The sequence below is a fragment of the Hevea brasiliensis genome, chromosome 17 (genome assembly GCF_030052815.1).
Source record: "Hevea brasiliensis isolate MT/VB/25A 57/8 chromosome 17, ASM3005281v1, whole genome shotgun sequence".
Classification (NCBI taxonomy): domain Eukaryota; kingdom Viridiplantae; phylum Streptophyta; class Magnoliopsida; order Malpighiales; family Euphorbiaceae; genus Hevea; species Hevea brasiliensis.
In genome coordinates this window covers 52,390,587-52,408,359 of record NC_079509.1, presented here as the reverse complement: position 1 = coordinate 52,408,359, position 17,773 = coordinate 52,390,587, and the positions used below count along the sequence as shown (strand labels likewise).

At 37.6% G+C, this 17,773-nt stretch overlaps 1 protein-coding gene across 3 annotated transcripts; it reads left to right on the top strand.

Moving 5' to 3' along the window:
• The first annotated feature begins 795 nt into the window (after positions 1 to 795).
• LOC110634139 (cadmium/zinc-transporting ATPase HMA3) lies at positions 796 to 7,806 on the top strand. Of its 3 annotated transcripts, none has more exons than XM_058139125.1 (10): positions 796 to 1,092; positions 1,330 to 1,571; positions 2,452 to 2,709; positions 3,587 to 3,684; positions 4,190 to 4,445; positions 4,523 to 4,660; positions 4,943 to 5,270; positions 5,355 to 5,557; positions 5,642 to 5,847; positions 6,082 to 7,806. In XM_058139125.1, exons 2-10 carry the CDS (start codon positions 1,349 to 1,351, stop codon positions 7,594 to 7,596), a joined length of 3,225 nt encoding a protein of 1,074 aa, XP_057995108.1. In that variant the 5' UTR covers positions 796 to 1,092; positions 1,330 to 1,348; the 3' UTR covers positions 7,597 to 7,806. The 3 variants fall into 3 exon arrangements, with proteins under 3 accessions (XP_057995108.1, XP_057995110.1, XP_057995109.1); XM_058139127.1 differs by lacking the exon at positions 796 to 1,092 and adding an exon at positions 1,126 to 1,143; XM_058139126.1 differs by lacking the exon at positions 796 to 1,092 and adding an exon at positions 1,128 to 1,248.
• Positions 7,807 to 17,773: the final 9,967 nt, after the last annotated feature.

Genomic DNA, 17,773 nt, shown 5'->3' with positions numbered 1-17,773 from the left:
TGTATCTCTCTCACACCATATCTCTTCCACTCTCACCCTCTCTCTCTCTCTCTCTCTGTGTCTCTCCCATCTATCTCTCAATTTTTATCTAACTCTCCTCCTCTCTTTTTCATTTTGGCTAATTGACAGATAAAAAATTACAAAAGAGAGGAAGAAAGAGAAAGAAAGATAGAGAAACTTGTTGTGAGGGGAGAGAGAGAGATAAATAAGAAAAGACAGAGGTGTGGGAGGGAGAGATAAAGAGAGAGAGAGAGAGACAAAGTAACTCTCCCATGCCTTTCTCCCTATCTCTCTCTCCTCCCATGCCACCCTCTCTTTCCTAACTTTTTTTTTTCAAATTTCTTCCCTATCTTTCTTTTTTCCAAATTTTTCCATGTACTTTCAAAATTTTTATGCTTTTAGCATTCAGAGTTAGAATTTTATTTTATTTACAATTTAGGGACTTTTACTTTCAACCTTTTGCAATTTAGGGATTTACTTCTATGGTATTGACCTCATTATGCCACATCAGTACGGTTAACGGTGTTAGCCACTTAATCCCCAAAATGCTAATGACGCAGTAGTATAATTATTGATTTGCAATGGCTTTCTACAATTCTTGAATTGAAAAAGTACAAAAGTATATAATACTAAATTATACTTTTCCCTAAAAAATTTATTGAAGACAAAGATAAAGTTAATTAATTGGCGGTAAATACAACAAAATTTGTGAATTCTAAACCCAATAAAGGGAAAAAAAAAAAAATCCTGATTGAGCACATATGCCTATAAATATAAGAAACAAGCGTTGATGTGGATTCACATGTGGATTTCAATTGTGCACTCTGATTCTCCACTATACTTGTGTCTCGTCCACAATAGAAAGATGAATCCATTCCCACAAACAAAATCAGCAACTTTTGCCGTATTTAAAAAAAAAAAAAATTATATCTTGATTTCTTGAATTTTTTAGATTCTTTTGGGCTGCAGGTCATTCCAGCCTACCCCCTACTTGTATATAGCTTCCTATTTAGCCACCATTCCTCCACAATCTACTTCAAAAGCAAAACTTCAGAAAGAAGTTGGAAATTAAGCTCTCCCTATTGTTAGAATGTAGTTTGCTTCTCCAACTCTCTTTTGGGCTCTATTCTATATATGTGCAATGTATTTTGCATGTTCTTGCTAGCTTTCCCTCATTTAACTCTTTCTTGATTTTCTTTTACTTTTACTTCCTTTCTTTCTTTCCTTCCTTTTTGGCATGTTTTCCATGTGTGCTCCTCTCTCTTATCTTTCTCAGAATGAGCTGTTTGCTGAGATATTGATGATCAAATTTCTTTGCTTTGGTTGCAGAGATTAAGAGGAAAAGAAAATGGCTGCCCAGGACAAAAGAACGGCAGCAAACATCATCAGCAGCAAGAAAAAGGTTCAGAAAAGCTACTTTGATGTGTTAGGACTTTGCTGCTCCTCTGAAGTTCCTTTGATTGAGAATATCCTCAAGTCTCTTGATGGTGTTAAAGAATTCTCAATTATCGTCCCAACAAGAACAGTTGTAGTTGTCCATGATAATCTTCTCATCTCTCAGCTTCAAATTGGTAATCTCCATAGCCCATTTGTCTCTCAAAATCCTTTCTCTGTATTTTCTTTCCTCTTCCAAATACCACCTTAAATTGATGTTATCGTTTCAATGGATTTATATACTTAGAAAATTCAAGTTTTAATCATCTTGATGATGGTGTTTCTGATTCTAAATTACTTCAATAATTATAAAAGGAAAAAAATGTACAAAAAAAAAAAAATAATAATAAGATAAAGGTGGATCAAGATGATATGTCAAAGTCATTAGGTGGGGTCTTGCCTTTGGTGGTTGTAATTAGTGAATTAGATGCCTTTCAGCTACCACTACAGCATGTATAATTTCCAGCAAACCTAACTTCAAAGTCCAAAACTGTTAATTTTTACGATAATATTTTTATTTGGATGGAGAGCTAATTGAGGAAAATAGAAGGTTAAATATAATTATAAATTTTTTCTTTAATTATGCTAATCTTTTATTCTCTGATGAACATCTATTTATAATAAATAGATTGATTTCTTGTTGCTGATCCTATTTTATATTAACCCATTTAGCTTTTTTTTTTCTATCATATAATTGATAGAAATTTCTGGAGTTATATGACCTTTATACATGATGAATAGATTTCCCATGTAATTATAAGTTGTTCTCAATAATTGTGTGTGAACAATACTAAAGTTTCAGAAAAAAAAAATGAAAAACATTATTAAAGTTCATTATCTTGTGATGACAATGAAGGCACTCTACTCGAAAAGAGACCGAAAAGCATAAAACCCTGTTTTACTTTTGAATTTTTGTCCTAATAAATTAAAAATATAGTCTTATTTCTTATATTTATATTTTTGGCTTTTGTGCATTGATTATCATTAATTAAAATCCAATTAATTTGTTTATTCCAGTAAAGGCCCTGAATCAAGCACGACTGGAAGCAAATATTAGAGTGAATGGAAACACCAGTTACCAGAAGAAATGGCCAAGTCCATTTGCTGTGGGTAGTGGTGTTTTGCTTTTGCTATCTTTGTTGAAGTATGTTTATCATCCTCTTCATTGGCTGGCTCTGGGATCTGTGGCCATTGGAATCCCTCCCATCTTCTTGAAAGCCATTGCTTCTATCAGGAATTTTAGGTTTGATATCAGCATTCTTGTTCTCATTGCAGGTAATTATATTATACTAATTAAAATAATTAATATTCTCCCTTTTTTAAATAATTTTTTAATTGGGTTTTCATCATTTATTTTTTTTTATTTTTTTCGTTTTATCGTTCGTCCTGTTGCAAAGCAACTTCCTTTGTTTGTCCTTCCCTTTCATGCCTTCACAATCACTTACAGTTGGGGTTGGGTTGCCTTTCTTGAATCAGCTGATCCATCTTCCCTTACTAGAAAAAAATTCATTTTCATTACGTGAAGAAAAAAAAAAGCAAAAAAAAAAAAAGGGAAAATTCTAGAAACTGAGTGAATTTATCATATTTGTTCATAATTTAGTCGAATTTGAAAAACAAAATTGTCTATATTAAATTACATTAGGCATTGAATTTTCTTTTTCTGCCAGAGAGAGAGAGAGAGAGAGAGAGAGAGGTAGAATTGGCTTTTGTATTAAAGTTCATTGTCCACTAGGCTGGCAGAATTTTGTTTTGTTAGGAGTATGACCTGAATTTGCTTTCTTTCCACATAAGATTTCAATAACCATTTGGCACTTCTTCAAGTTGGTCAGCCAATGCTTTGCCATTACATGTCAGAGGCCACGATTTTCATACCAACACATCTTACCTAATTAAAATACAAATCTGAAAGCAGATCACAAATTGAATTTTTCCTTCATAATTTGATCTCAGTTGCTTCTATTGAGTGTCATTTTGATATTAATTTTATGATTTAAGTTTAATTTTTGAAAGGACTTTTAGAGAGTTGCTCGTTGTTATTATATACCATTTATATTCATATTGATTGAAAATTTAATTATTAGCCAACAATTGTTATAATTGTATATAATAAATTTTAAATTGTCTTACCCAATCATGTATTACTTCTTGACAGTGATGGGGACAATAGCTATGAATGATTATATTGAAGCAGGAACCATTGTCTTTCTCTTTACTATTGCAGAATGGCTTGAGTTAAGGGCAAGCCACAAGGTATATTTCAGCAATCTATAAAGTGTGCCAACAACATACGCTTATGGTAGTCATGTGATGTTTGTTCTAGACAAGTATGTATGGGAACATGTGGAAATAGCCATTCAGCTTGTACATTTCTAATAGTGTAGGATATAGGCCCACTATACTTCCAAGGGGAGAACTCAAGTTAAATTCTTGGAGAATACATTATTGGGAGGGTAGCCATGAACCATGAAGTGATTAGTTTTTTGTAGACCATAAAATATACATAGAGGGATACCCTTATACATCAAAAAAGAGAGAAGGAAATAATAGGTTGTTTCAATGTTAAGCTACTAAAATAGGGACTACCAAGTCCTAGTCGGAACCAGTTGTACCAAAAAAATGTACTGCTAAAGTATATAATTGGAGTTCTCTTTACCATATAGACAAATTGATTTAAAATAAGATAAATAGAGTTAAAATTCATAAATTATATTTGCAAAATTGGGATCTTTAATTCTGAAATACAATATGGTTTCAGGCTAATGCAGCAATGTCATCATTGATGAGCATAGCTCCTCAGAAAGCAATCATAGCTGAAACAGGAGAAGAAGTGGATGCTGATGAGGTAAAGTTAAACACTATTCTCGCAGTTAAAGCTGGCGAGATCATACCAATTGATGGAATTGTTGTAGATGGCAATTGTGAAGTGGATGAGAGAAGTCTAACTGGAGAATCATTCCCAGTTCCTAAACAAAAGGATTCTACCGTGTGGGCTGGCACTATCAACCTTAATGGTAATACCAGACTCTCTCTGCTCACCGCTTTTGAATATTTTAAGGTTTTTCAGGCTCATGGTATTCATAATTTTTAGGTTACGTTAGTGTTAAAACTACTGCTCTAGCTGAAGATTGTGTGGTAGCTAAAATGGTGAAGCTGGTTGAAGAAGCTCAAACCAGCAAGTCTAAAACTCAAAGATTCATAGACAAAATTGCACAGTATTACACTCCAGGTTAGTCATTTACTTCCTTAGATGTATTTTTGGTTCTTGTGGCAATGTAGTATTCAAGTACCTTCCATGCAGCAAGTCTAAAACATTCTCTCAAATTATTCATGTTCAATTTAGAATTAATACTCGAGTTAAGGTCTTGAGTTCGAGTTCATTAGAAGTTAAATGAATAAAAGAACTTCTTTGTGTTACCTTCACATGCCATTTAATATACTTTTTTTTATTTTTATTGTTTCCTTCAGAAAACAGAGTTCTCATTTAATTGTTATGTGTTGTATTTGGCAGCGGTGATAATCTTATCAGTTAGCTTCGTAGTAGTTCCTCTGGCACTAAGAGTTCATAACCGTAATCACTGGTTTCACTTAGCATTGGTGGTCTTAGTAAGTGCATGCCCATGTGGTCTTATCCTCTCCACGCCCATAGCAACTTTCTGCGCACTTACGAAGGCTGCAACATCTGGTGTTTTGATCAAAGGTGGAGACTATCTCGAAAGACTTGCCAAGATCAAGGTAATGGCTTTCGACAAGACTGGAACTATCACAAGAGGCGAATTCATTGTGGAAGATTTCCAATCTCTTTGTGAAGATGTGAGCCTTGACGCATTGCTTTACTGGTAAGGACTGCTGCCTTCTTTTCACTTTTTTTTTTCTCCTGGAAACTGGGATGTAATTTATATCTGTGTTTGAAAATTTTGTAGGGTTTCATGCATTGAGAGCAAGTCAAGTCATCCAATGGCAGATGCGCTTGTCGACTATGGAAGGACTCGTTCAGTAGAGCCAAACCCTGAGAATGTGGTGGATTTTCAGAATTTTCCTGGAGAAGGCATCCATGGGAAAATTGATGGGAAAAAAATTTACATTGGAAACAGAAAGATTGCTCTAAGAGCTGGGTGTGGAACAGGTATAAGTAGTTCTTTTGCTAAGAAACTATTTACAAATTGTTCATTCATGGTGTTCATAAATCTATGGTATTTTGAATTTGTAGTTCCAGTGCCAGAAGAAGGGGATATGAAGAGAGGAAAGACCATTGGATATGTGTACTATGGTGCAACCCCTGCTGGAATTTTCAGCCTCTCTGATGCCTGTAGGACTGGTGTTGCAGAGGCGATCACTGAGCTGAAGTCATTTGGCATTAGAACTGCTATGCTAACAGGAGATTGTCAAGCAGCAGCAATGCATGCTCAAGAACAGGTGCACCTAATTTTCATCTTATTTGCTTGTCATTGTTAATTGATCACTCTATCAGTGTAAAATTAGCCTTATATAATCTGCGGTTAATTACACTAAATAAATGCTGCTAATTCAAGCTTTCTACTATACATATAAATCTACAAAAACCTTATTTTATTAATAAATGAATAGAAAGGTATTTGTCCATCGTTATTGATATGCTTACGAAAGATTTCAATGATGCTATGTTTGCAGCTAGGACATGCTCTTGAAGTAGTCCAGGCAGAGCTCCTACCAGAAGACAAGGCCAGGATTATCAAAACATTTAAGAAGGAAGGGCCAACTGCAATGATTGGAGATGGATTGAATGATGCCCCTGCATTGGCTACAGCTGATATTGGTATCTCAATGGGAATTTCAGGTTCAGCACTTGCAACAGAGACAGGGCATGTCATTCTTATGTCAAACGACATCAGAAAAGTACCCAAAGCAATCCAGCTTGCGAGAAAAGCTCATAGGAAAGTAATTGAGAATGTCATTCTGTCAATATCTATCAAGTCTGCTATCCTCGCCTTGGGATTTGCTGGTCATCCTCTTATTTGGGCTGCTGTCCTTGCCGATGTTGGCACCTGTCTGTTAGTGATCTTTAACAGCATGTTGCTTTTGCGGGGAAACCATAAACAAGGTAGAAAATGCTGCAAATTATCGGCTGCAGAAAATACTAAAAAATGTGAAAATAAAAATTCATCTCATCATCACAAGCCTTGCTGCTCTAAAGAAAAGGTTGCGAAAGCGTGTCAACCTCAAGAGTTGCATACCTGTGCTTCAAAATGTGAATCGGATGATCTAAACAAGAACATATCTTGTGGGAAGAAGTGCACAAATTTGGCTAACAGGCAGCAGCAGAATGAAGTGATGCATTGTGGTAATGGAAGCTGCAATACAGTCGACTTAGAGGCGAACAATCCACACCAACATGCTTGCTGCCAATCATCAGCTGCAGAAAATACTGAGAAATGTGATGTTAAAAATTCATCTCATCATCACAAGCCTTGCTGCTCTAACCAAAAGGTCGCAAAAGTGTGTCAACGTCAAGAATTGCAAATCTGTGCTTCAAGATGTGAATCGAATGATCTAAACAAGAACATATCATGTGGGAAGAAGTGCACAAATTCAGCTAACAGGCAGCAGAATGAAGTGAAGCATTGTGGCCTTGGAAGCTGCAATACAGTTGACGTGGAGGCTAACAATCCACACAAACATGCTTGTTCAGGCTCTCATAATTTGAGCTTGGGCACGACAAATAAATGCACAAGTTCAGCAGAAATGCAAGGAAAATTCATTGAAGGAGATGGACTGCATAAGGAAGAACATTCTCACCATAGGCATTGTGATCAAATCACTCATCATTGTACCTCTAACCATTCAAACCATTCTTCTGACATAGAAGGTGTCCAAAAGATGACCAAAAATGGTCATTGCCACTCCAACCTCTGTGATGTTTCTTCAGAAAACGCTATTGAATCAGGTTTCAATCACAGGCCTCACCATTTCGATCATGTTGTCAAGAATTGTTGCAACAGCCACACTGGCATTGATATTCAGCAGGGCATGAACTGCAGTGAAGCAACAACCATTCAAGCTTGTATGAGCCTGGAGAAGAGAGAAAATGGGGGTTGTTGCAAGAGCTATATGAAGGAATGTTGCAGTAAGGATGGACGATTTTCAACTGGTTTTGGTGGAGGCTTGTCAGAAATTATCACTGAATAGAAGATTTATAGCTGATTAATTCTAAAGAAGATCAACAATATCTTTAGATGGTTATATTTGCAAAGGAAGAATTCAGGAAATTTTTGTGAAATGAAAATGGGACGAGCCTATCATCTATAGTCAATGAATCAAATGAAGATGTTTGAATGATTAAAATTGTATGTATATAATATTAATATACTGCAAATGGGTCATAACCCATTTAAGTTTTTGTTTTTCTAGTTTCTTCTCCCTGCATGGTTTTAGGCTTATGCTGGGCTTAGCAATCCTATACTTATCAGGCTAACAGTTCAGTGGCCTAGTATTTCAAGATTTAAATTCTGACTTGTTTACCCTAATCATAATAAAAAAAGAAAATTATTTAGGTAGAGAGATTTGGGGATCGTGGACTCGAATTAACTCTGCCCGATTGAGAATTATATCTTCAGTTAGGCAATGATTAAAAAATATGAAGCAATGACAATATATAAGAAGGCTATACTTTCTTTCCTCACCATTACTTTGAAAAATTTGCATTAACAATTCCCTTAAAAATTTCCTTCTTCTATGGAAACTTTTCTTTGCTTCAAACAAAAGGGAAAGGTTTCTCCTGTAATTTTCAGTGATTTTCGGCACTAGGGTGAGAACCTTGTCTGTATTATTATTATTATTATTATTATTATTATTATTATTATTATTTCGCCGCAAAAAAATGTAAAACATAAAATTATGCTATATATATATACACACACACGTAAACGGCATTTTAAATAAGAGTTGGAATAGTGACATTTTTGTAATAATGTTTTTGGTAAATGTCATTTAAAATTTAAAAGTAACATTAAGGTCTTGCTTAGTATAAATGAATTTCAAAAAATAATTTTGTTAAATTTATTTGTAAATTTAATATTTAAATATTTAATTTAAATGAATTTTTTTTTTATAATTTTTAATAATCAATTCTATGAAATTTATTATAATTAAATCAAATTCTATCAAATTAATAGAACTTACAAATAAATTCCAAACTTAAAATTATATATATTTTAAGTGATAAATATTACCCTCTAAATATTACCCTCATTGTATATCATTTTATTTTATTTTTTCTTTTCATTTACGTTCTCTCGTTACAAATAATTATTGATACAGATAAGAACATAGATGCAAACACATACATATATAGACATAGACATATACAAAGACACAAATATTGACAGACACGGAGATATAGATATAGACATACACAGATATACAAACAGATTTAGACATAGACTCAAGCAAAAATAGACAGAAACACATTTACATATATATACAGATAAACATAGACATTGACTAAGCAAATACAGACATATACAAAAATACAAATGGACAAACTCAAACACAAACATAGGCAAAAAGATTGATGCAGATTGTCGCAAGGGATTTTGCGGTCGCCTGAACGAACCCTCACCGAAGTGGGAAAGAGTGAGGAGTCGCCACCTTAGTTTTGAGGGAAACTAAAGAAAACCGTTTGAGAAGTTAAATTGAAATGAAACCACATCAAGACAGAGATTCTAGGTTCGGGGTCCGTAAACGGGTGAGGAAGGTGTTAGGCACCCCACCTCGTCCCTCAATAAGGGCAAGTAGATTTAACTTCGCGTTCTTCATAAATTAGTTAGGAGGGCTTGGATGGAAATGTTAATCCTTTTGTCAAAAGGAATATTTGATTTTTCACTAAATTTGGATTACCCATATACATAAGTAAATGAGACAACATTAGTGAACTGACGTCGCACATCATGTTTGGTTTTGGGATTATTTTGCGTACAGGTTAACATTTGGTGTGAGAATCAGATAAGAACTCTCATCCGATCTCTTTTAAATATTTATTAAAATTCTGAGTGGAGATCGGATAAGAACCCTCCTCCGATCTCTTTTGAAGCATTTAAAATTTAGGATTGAGAATCGGATAAGAACTCTCCTCCGATCTCTTTTAAATATCTATTGGAATTTTAAGTTGAGAATCGGATAAGAACTCTCCTTCGATCTCTTTTAGGTACTTATTAAAATTTTGAGCTGAGAATCGGATAAGAACTCTCTTCCGATCTTTGTTAAATATTTATTAAAATTTTGAGTTGAGACCGGATAAGAACTCTCCTCCGATCTCTTTAATACTTTGATGGGGATAGGATAAGGACTTTCCGACCTCCTAAAATTTTACATATCGTGGGAGCCAAAGGTCGAGGGTTTTGGCATTCGAAGATTCCGAGGGCCAGAAAGAAGGTTCTTTTTAACCCTTTGACACCTCAGGATTAGACAGGGGACATTAAACCGAACTTCATAGACCTCCTATGTGGTTGCCATGCCAATACCTTTCGACGGGCAATACTCGATCTATTTTCTTTATTTAACTGAGATTCGGTTTTATTTCGCTTTATGGCGTTTAACCCAATCACATTTCGTACTAGCCTAGTAGTTCAACTTATCCATTTCCCTGACTTATTGCTCAGACCTTCTATTATTTTAAAGGAGCACTTAAAATACCGTTGTTTACAGTTTATCCAACTACTTGCAGGTTGCTCGGGGCTAGAACTCTTGCATTTAGAGGTAACAAGGAATGATAAAAAAACAAACTGATCGACTCAAGAATGAACTCGGGAATAACTTTCTTCGTGAAATGTAAACTTGGTAAAAATTATAAACGTAAAAGCAATAGAAGTACGTGAAATGAAAAGAACACTCGATAAAGCTACGATATAAACACTTACCTGTAGGGAGCCAAATCTACTGAACCGACAACGAAATCACCAGACGTGAAAGGACGGCGAGCTGATGGCCCGATGACTAAAGTTCACCGTGAAATGAAGGATATTTTGCTAAAATGGAGTGAAAATGAAGATGACCAAGATAGACAGCGAGAGTATCACAGGATAATGAACGGCCTGAAAATAGAGTTTCAGTATTCAAAAATCCCCTTTTGCAAGAAAATACTTTAGAAAACTAGTTTCAAAAGTCTTTCCACTAGCAGAGTAACAAACTGAATTAATTCTCAGAGTTCTTCCACTATAATTACCACCTCTTCAATATTTTTCCGTCCGTCCCTTGAACAGTTTTTCATGCAGGTATTTATAGGGACCGGGTGCTTCCCCCTGAAGGGTCAGGATCTATCTTGAGGGAGATGGAGGGTCAGGATTTCAAAGGACATGATCGGATGCTTGAGAATTAAAGCGAATCAAAATGAACGGCCGAGATCATTCTCAGGATACCTGTCCTTTTCTTCTTCTGATCTGACGGTCCAAAACTTTGTTGACCTGGGCGATCCGAGGGCTGGGAATAAAAGGCGCCGGTCTTGTCGTCTTCCTCTTTGATCCAACGGCTCTGGACTCGTCCTTGCAAGTGAGACCAACGGTGGAGATTGGGATGTACAGGACTGTCATGACATACTCTGGCATCTGTCAGCATTGTGGGCGATTCTCAGGCGTGCGGTGGAGATTTCGTCTGCGATGCTTTAACTACCTTGGCTCTGATTCTGACGACGGTTATTGGGATTTGTCTTATTCTCTTTGCCTTCCGATCTTCCCTCTTTTTGATCTCTCTTACATGCTCTGTTTCCAATCTTTCATGCTGGTCTCCCATCTTCCGATCTATTATTCCAATCTTTTCCTTACTCAGGTCCGGTCCGGTCAAAGCATTAATTCCTCCTCGATTCCCGAAGCGTCCGCTTCGTTTTCTGCTTAGCAATAAATGCCTGATTCTCCCCTATATATACCCCTGTCATAAGAAACTTTCCTCATTCGGTTTTCCTCTCTTCCTTCTTACTTTCCCGTTCTAACTGTTCCGGCAATAGTTCCGGCCATGATTGTGGCTTTTGATCCCTTTCCGATGGACTTCCTTATTCCCCGATTGAAAATTTATGATCCCGGTGAACGGGAAATTATGATAACTACACTTAATGACCGTGAGAGAACTGGACTAACTTACCAATCTGGATCGAGGACCTCGATCTTATTGACCTCGAATCGTTCGACTGATACAAACGGCGAACTGATTTCGGGCGAGAAGACTGCTAATATTCCTCTCAACACCGGTGACTGCCCCTTGGCGTTCATCTGGCTCCTCTCTGCACTGGGTGTTCCGACAGCGGATCGGTTTCGAGCGGTAACATCGATGACGACGTCTCTCATCTTCATGGGAGTCATAGTCACCCCATCTGAGCTGTACATCTATCCGATGTCAACAGCCAGTCTCCTGGTCAAACACATCTTTTGACTCAGCCACGAGACTAGGCTTTGACATAGGCCTTTTAGATAGGATGTTCCACCGGTCTCTAGAGATCGCCCAAATGATGTAGTCAGACCTTTAATGTAATCCGATCCCTAGAGATCGCCCAAATGATGTAATCCGATCTTTTGGAAATAAAAATTTTATTTTGTCAATTATCATCTTATTATTATTGCATTGATTATTTTCCGATCTCTGATGTGTTTATCCGATCTGGTTCCTAACTGAACAACCCTTAACTGATCCGCAATTCGAAATATTTATCTTAATATGCCGATCTCTAATTAGCCGTTCTCTTTATGGAATTCGGAATGTTCGAGAGACGTGTCAGAACAGCTGGCGAATCCCGTTAACCGATGCATTGCCTGGGATATCGTGAGCATTAAATGCTCGGACGAGTATAAATAGGGGTTAGCCAGTTTCTTACTTATGCCATTTTTTGTCTCTCGCAAGCAATTCCAAAACTCTCCCGATTTTCAAGCTCTTCCGACTCCGTTCAAGCTCCGGTAAGGGTTTTAATCCTTCTTTTAGCTTTAAGTTCTTTGTTTTCCTTAAAAATGAGCGGCGCCGAAGGTCAGAGAGTGGCAAGCCCACCTTCCGTCCATGTTTCATGGTCGTCTGATGAAGTAGAGGTGGTTGGGCCAAGCGCACGACCAGAACCTTCTAGGGTCTCCGTTCCAGCTCGGGGGCGAACCGCACCATCGAGGCTTGTACCTTCTTCAGGGAGGGAGAATCTTCCTATGGACGAGCTGCCATCAATCTTGCAAGAAACCGATCTGCAGTCATTTAGCCAGGAGTACAATATTGAGCCTGATTCATATGAACTTATCCGGTGTCACGGCGATCACCGAGCCGATCACTTCTTTGAAGAGAATGACATGGTTATGGTATACGAGGAACAGTTAAAGGCCGGTCTTCGGTTCCCTCTGGACGACTTCTTCAAAGAGGTCCTAAAATATCATCGAGTGTGCATTGCCCAAATTCACCCTAACTCGTGGCGGATCTTGGTAGCCTTCCGAGGCCTGTGCCGAGCTAAGGGAATCAGACCTACGGCTAAGGTGTTCGCCGAACTGCACAGGCTAACTCGCCGAAAGGACGACGAGCACTGGTTCTTTCAGGCGAAGCCTCATTGTGGGCTCTTTACCGATCTGCCCTCCTCCCTTAAGAATTGGAAGAACCGCTTCTTCATTCTGAGGAGCAAAGATCCGAAATGCTTTGAGGACTTCCCCCGTAGCTGGTGGCACCAGGGGCCCTTGATTCCGAGGCGTATTACCCTGAACAAGGAGGAAGGCCTAATAGTGATGGAACTGAAGAATCAAGCTGCCACTCAAAAGTACTCCTGTTTAGATGCGGTGACTGCCGAGCTGCATCATTGGACGATGGAGTTGATCACGGGGGAAAATCGCGGGCTTCAGCTCTCTGATCTTGGCATCGGTATTTTCTATTTCTCAGATCTTTGGACCTTAGCGATCTCACTGACCTCTTTTTTGTGCAGGTATGGCGGGTGGTGAGGGTTCCAAGAAGCGGAAGAAAGAAAGAGAGATCTCCCGGAAGATAAAAGAGATGAAGCGTTCGGAACTGCTTCGAACACCCGGCCATGAACCTGGGGAGATACAAGGAGACCCGCCTCGATCTTCGGGACCACCGATCGGAGAAGCTGTCCGATCTCCTCCTCGACGAGAAGAGCCGCCTCGACCTCCTCCAGTTGCTCCAAGCACAGAAGGGGGTCCTTCTCAACCTTCTGCGAGGCCCTCTTCTCGTGGCGCTCAAGTGCTGATCGCTTCCCTAGAGAATAACCGGACTGTTCGGGAGAACCCAGGTTTTGCCAAAGTCTTGGGGTCTTCTATCTGCCTTCGGGAGGATCGGGACAGACTGTCTCCGGACAATCTTGACGACATCCTGACCCGATCCATGAGTCTGAATGTAGAGTGCACAGTGAACGGACATAGTCCGGGAAAAGGCTCACCCCCTGGGTAAGGAGGTCGAGAAGAAGAGTCAAGAAGTGGCATCCCTCCGATTCCAACTCTCGTCCGCTCAGAACTATATATCCGAGATCGAGGGGCAGATGAAACTTTATGAGGATAAGCTAGCCGAGCAGAGTCATGTTCTGGCCGAAAGGGATCATGCTCTTGGAGAAGTCCAGGCGCTCCGGGCCAACGAAGCTGCTCAGGTCGCTCACCTTACTGAGGAGCTTAAGGCAAAAGATGAAGAGATGGTGACAGGAATAGCCGGGGCTTATGTGAATGCTCACAAGGATCTCTTGGCCGAGCTCCGGAAGCGTTACCCAGAGGAGGACTTCTCTTGGATGGCCGACCTGGCTCCCGGAGGCGAGGGTGAGGATAGTGAGGAGGAGGCTGAGGGTGTAGATCAGGCTGGGGGTGATCCTCCAGCTGAATAACTTGTACAAATTTTTGAAATGAAATGAAATGGAATGCCTCTTTTTGTTCGATGAATGGTTGTGATCGGAAAATTTCTAAATTATTAAACACTTGATTGTTTGAGCATCTTGAAATAACTGACAGTGATTATCAACCCAAGTGTGAGAGATCGGAAAACGCAATGAGCATAAGATCAACGCTAAACGAAACTTGATTAAAATTGGAAATTTGGCTTGAGCATTTAAGATCGGAATCATCCTTAAACCGGAACGGAGCCTTTAATTATTCTTAAACTTTTTGAAAGGGAGATCGGCAATAAAACTGGCAAGAAAAGATTGTCAGTTCAATTTCATTTGTCCAAAGAGATCCGGAATATACTTGACTGGTCCGGAGATTTGACAATGGGTTTGAGAGATCGGTGAGTGATTTAATAGACTGGTAAGGCTTTGATTGATGTGAGGACTTAGCATTGATTCAATTCTTTGTGAGGAGAGATCGGAGATGTGGTTATCTAGCAAAGAGAGATCGGAAATGTAATTGGCTGTCAAAGGGAGACTTAGTACTGGGGATCGGTTTCAGAGTGTATTGATTCTAGAGATCGGCCAAAATATGGTGTCGACAGCTGCCCCTCTTTACATAATTTCTATTAAAGGAAAAAATTTTCCCGTGTAGGAATTATGTAAAGATTCAGACCCATATTTTGGACGATTAGGTGTTCGAAGTTAGGGAACTAAAGCATACCTAAGTTAGTGACCTAGAGATCGGCAACAGAAGTTAAAATACTAGAAAATTAAAATCAACTTGGATCAAGGAACCAGAGGTTGATAACAGGAAATTTAAATTGCTGAAAATTAAAAATCAACTTAGATCAGGAAATGTAAACTGCAGGAAATGTAAATTGCAGGAAATTAAAATCAACTTAGATCAAGGAACCAGAGGTTGATAACAGGAAATGTAAATTGCAGGAAATGTAAATTGCAGGAAATTAAAATCAACTTAGATCAAGGAACCAGAGGTTGATAACAGGAAATGTAAATTGCAGGAAATTAAAATCAACTTAGATCAAGGAACCAGAGGTTGATAACAGGAAATGTAAATGCAGGAAATTAAAATCAACTTAGATCAAGGAACCAGAGGTTGATAACAGGAAATGTAAATTGCAGGAAATTAAAATCAACTTAGATCAAGGAACCAGAGATTGATAACAGGAAACGTAAATGCGGGAAATTAAAAATCAACTTAGATCATGGAACCAGAGGTTGATAATAGGAAATGTAAATTGCAGGAAATTAAAATCAACTTAGATCAAGGAACCAGAGGTTGATAACAGGAAATGTAAATGCAAAAAATGTAAATTGCAGGAAATTAAAATCAACTTAGATCAAGGAACCAGAGGTTGATGACAGGAAATGTAAATGCAGGAAATTAAAATCAACTTAGATCAAGGAACCAGAGGTTGATAACAGGAAATGTAAATTGCAGGAAATGTAAATTGCAGGAAATTAAAATCAACTTAGATCAAGGAACCAGAGGTTGATAACAGGAAATGTAAATTGCAGGAAATTAAAATCAACTTAGATCAAGGAACCAGAGGTTGATAACAGGAAATGTAAATGCAGGAAATTAAAATCAACTTAGATCAAGGAACCAGAGGTTGATAACAGGAAATGTAAATTGCAGGAAATTAAAATCAACTTAGATCAAGGAACCAGAGGTTGATAACAAGAAATGTAAATTGCAGGAAATGTAAATTGAAGGAAATTAAAATCAACTTAGATCAAGGAACCAGAGGTTGATAACAGGAAATGTAAATTGCAGGAAATTAAAATCAACTTAGATCAAGGAACCAGAGGTTGATAACAGGAAATGTAAATTGCAGGAAATGTAAATTGCAGGAAATTAAAATCAACTTAGATCAAGGAACCAGAGGTTGATAACAGGAAATGTAAATTGCAGGAAATGTAAATTGCAGGAAATTAAAATCAACTTAGATCAAGGAACCAGAGGTTGATAACAGGAAATGTAAATTGCAGGAAATTAAAATCAACTTAGATCAAGGAGCCAGAGGTTGATAACAGGAAATGTAAATGCAGGAAATTAAAATCAACTTCGATCAAGGAACCAGAGGTTGATAACAAGAAATGTAAATTGTAGGAAATGTAAATTGCAGGAAATTAAAATCAACTTAGATCAAGGAACCAGAGGTTGATAACAGGAAATGTAAATTGTAGGAAATTAAAATTAACTTAGATCAAGGAACCAGAGGTTGATAACAGGAAATGTAAATGCAGGAAATTAAAATCAACTTAGATCAAGGAACCAGAGGTTGATAACAGGAAATGTAAATTGCAGAAAATGTAAATTGCAGGAAATTAAAATCAACTTAGATCAAGGAACCAGAGGTTGATAACAGGAAATGTAAATTACAGGAAATTAAAATTAACTTAGATCAAGGAACCAGAGGTTGATAACAGGAAATGTCAATGCAGGAAATTAAAATCAACTTAGATCAAGGAACCAGAGGTTGATAACAGGAAATGTAAATTGCAGGAAATGTAAATTGCAGGAAATTAAAATCAACTTAGATCAAGGAACCAGAGGTTGATAACAGGAAATGTAAATGCAGGAAATTAAAATCAACTTAGATCAAGGAACCAGAGGTTGATAACAGGAAATGTAAATGCAGGAAATTAAAATCAACTTAGATCAAGGAACCAGAGGTTGATAACAGGAAATGTAAATGCAGGAAATTAAAATCAACTTAGATCAAGGAACCAGAGGTTGATAACAGGAAATGTAAATTGCAGGAAATGTAAATTGCAGGAAATTAAAATCAACTTAGATCAAGGAACCAGAGGTTGATAACAAGAAATGTAAATTGCAGGAAATGTAAATTGCAGGAAATGTAAATCAACTTAGATCAAGGAACCAGAGGAAATTTAAATTGCACTTACAAAGCAAGCCTGATCCGGACACAAGAAGTTCTCCCCCGATGAAGTGTACTTAACAGAAACCCAAAGGCCAAAGATTAATGGAGGACGAGGTGCAAGACTTGACCCATGACCCCACTTTTCAAATGCCCTTCTTCTGTTTTCGATTTTTCCCCGAAAAGCGCCCTTGCGGGTTTTCACTTTCCCTTCGTGTATATGACTAGAAATGCCCTTTCGGGTTTTCACCTCTATTTTTTTTTTTTTTTTTTGGTCATTCCCTGCAAATCTCATAGTAAAGTATGTGAGGTTATCAATTGTTAAATCCTAATCTTATGGCAAAAATTTTAACTAATTAATAGCGCATAACGAGATTGCAGAGGGATAATGTTAAAGAATAAATATAAGAGAAAGATAGAAGCATAGGGAATGAAGTATGACTTTATTACGGTTTTAATAAAAACAAAAATAGAGTTTCAAAGAGGAAGGGTACAAGGATAGATCTCACATATTCCTTGTGGCTGGCTTTGAAATCCCTTAACTGCCATTATTTCAAGTTCTCTGAAGCCTCATGTCACGACGGTTTATTTCCCTTCTCGGTCTCATGCTTCTTCCCTTATTTCTCCCTTT

What these genes read in the sequence shown, in the direction of transcription:
- LOC110634139 (XM_058139125.1), top strand. Translation starts at nt 1,349, where the DNA reads ATGGCTGCCCAGGACAAAAGAACGGCAGCAAACATCATCAGCAGCAAG. An exon ending in CATCTCTCAGCTTCAAATTG is followed by an intron (nt 1,572 to 2,451) that starts GTAATCTCCATA and finishes TGTTTATTCCAG; the next exon opens with TAAAGGCCCTGAATCAAGCA. An exon ending in TGGCACTATCAACCTTAATG is followed by an intron (nt 4,446 to 4,522) that starts GTAATACCAGAC and finishes CATAATTTTTAG; the next exon opens with GTTACGTTAGTGTTAAAACT.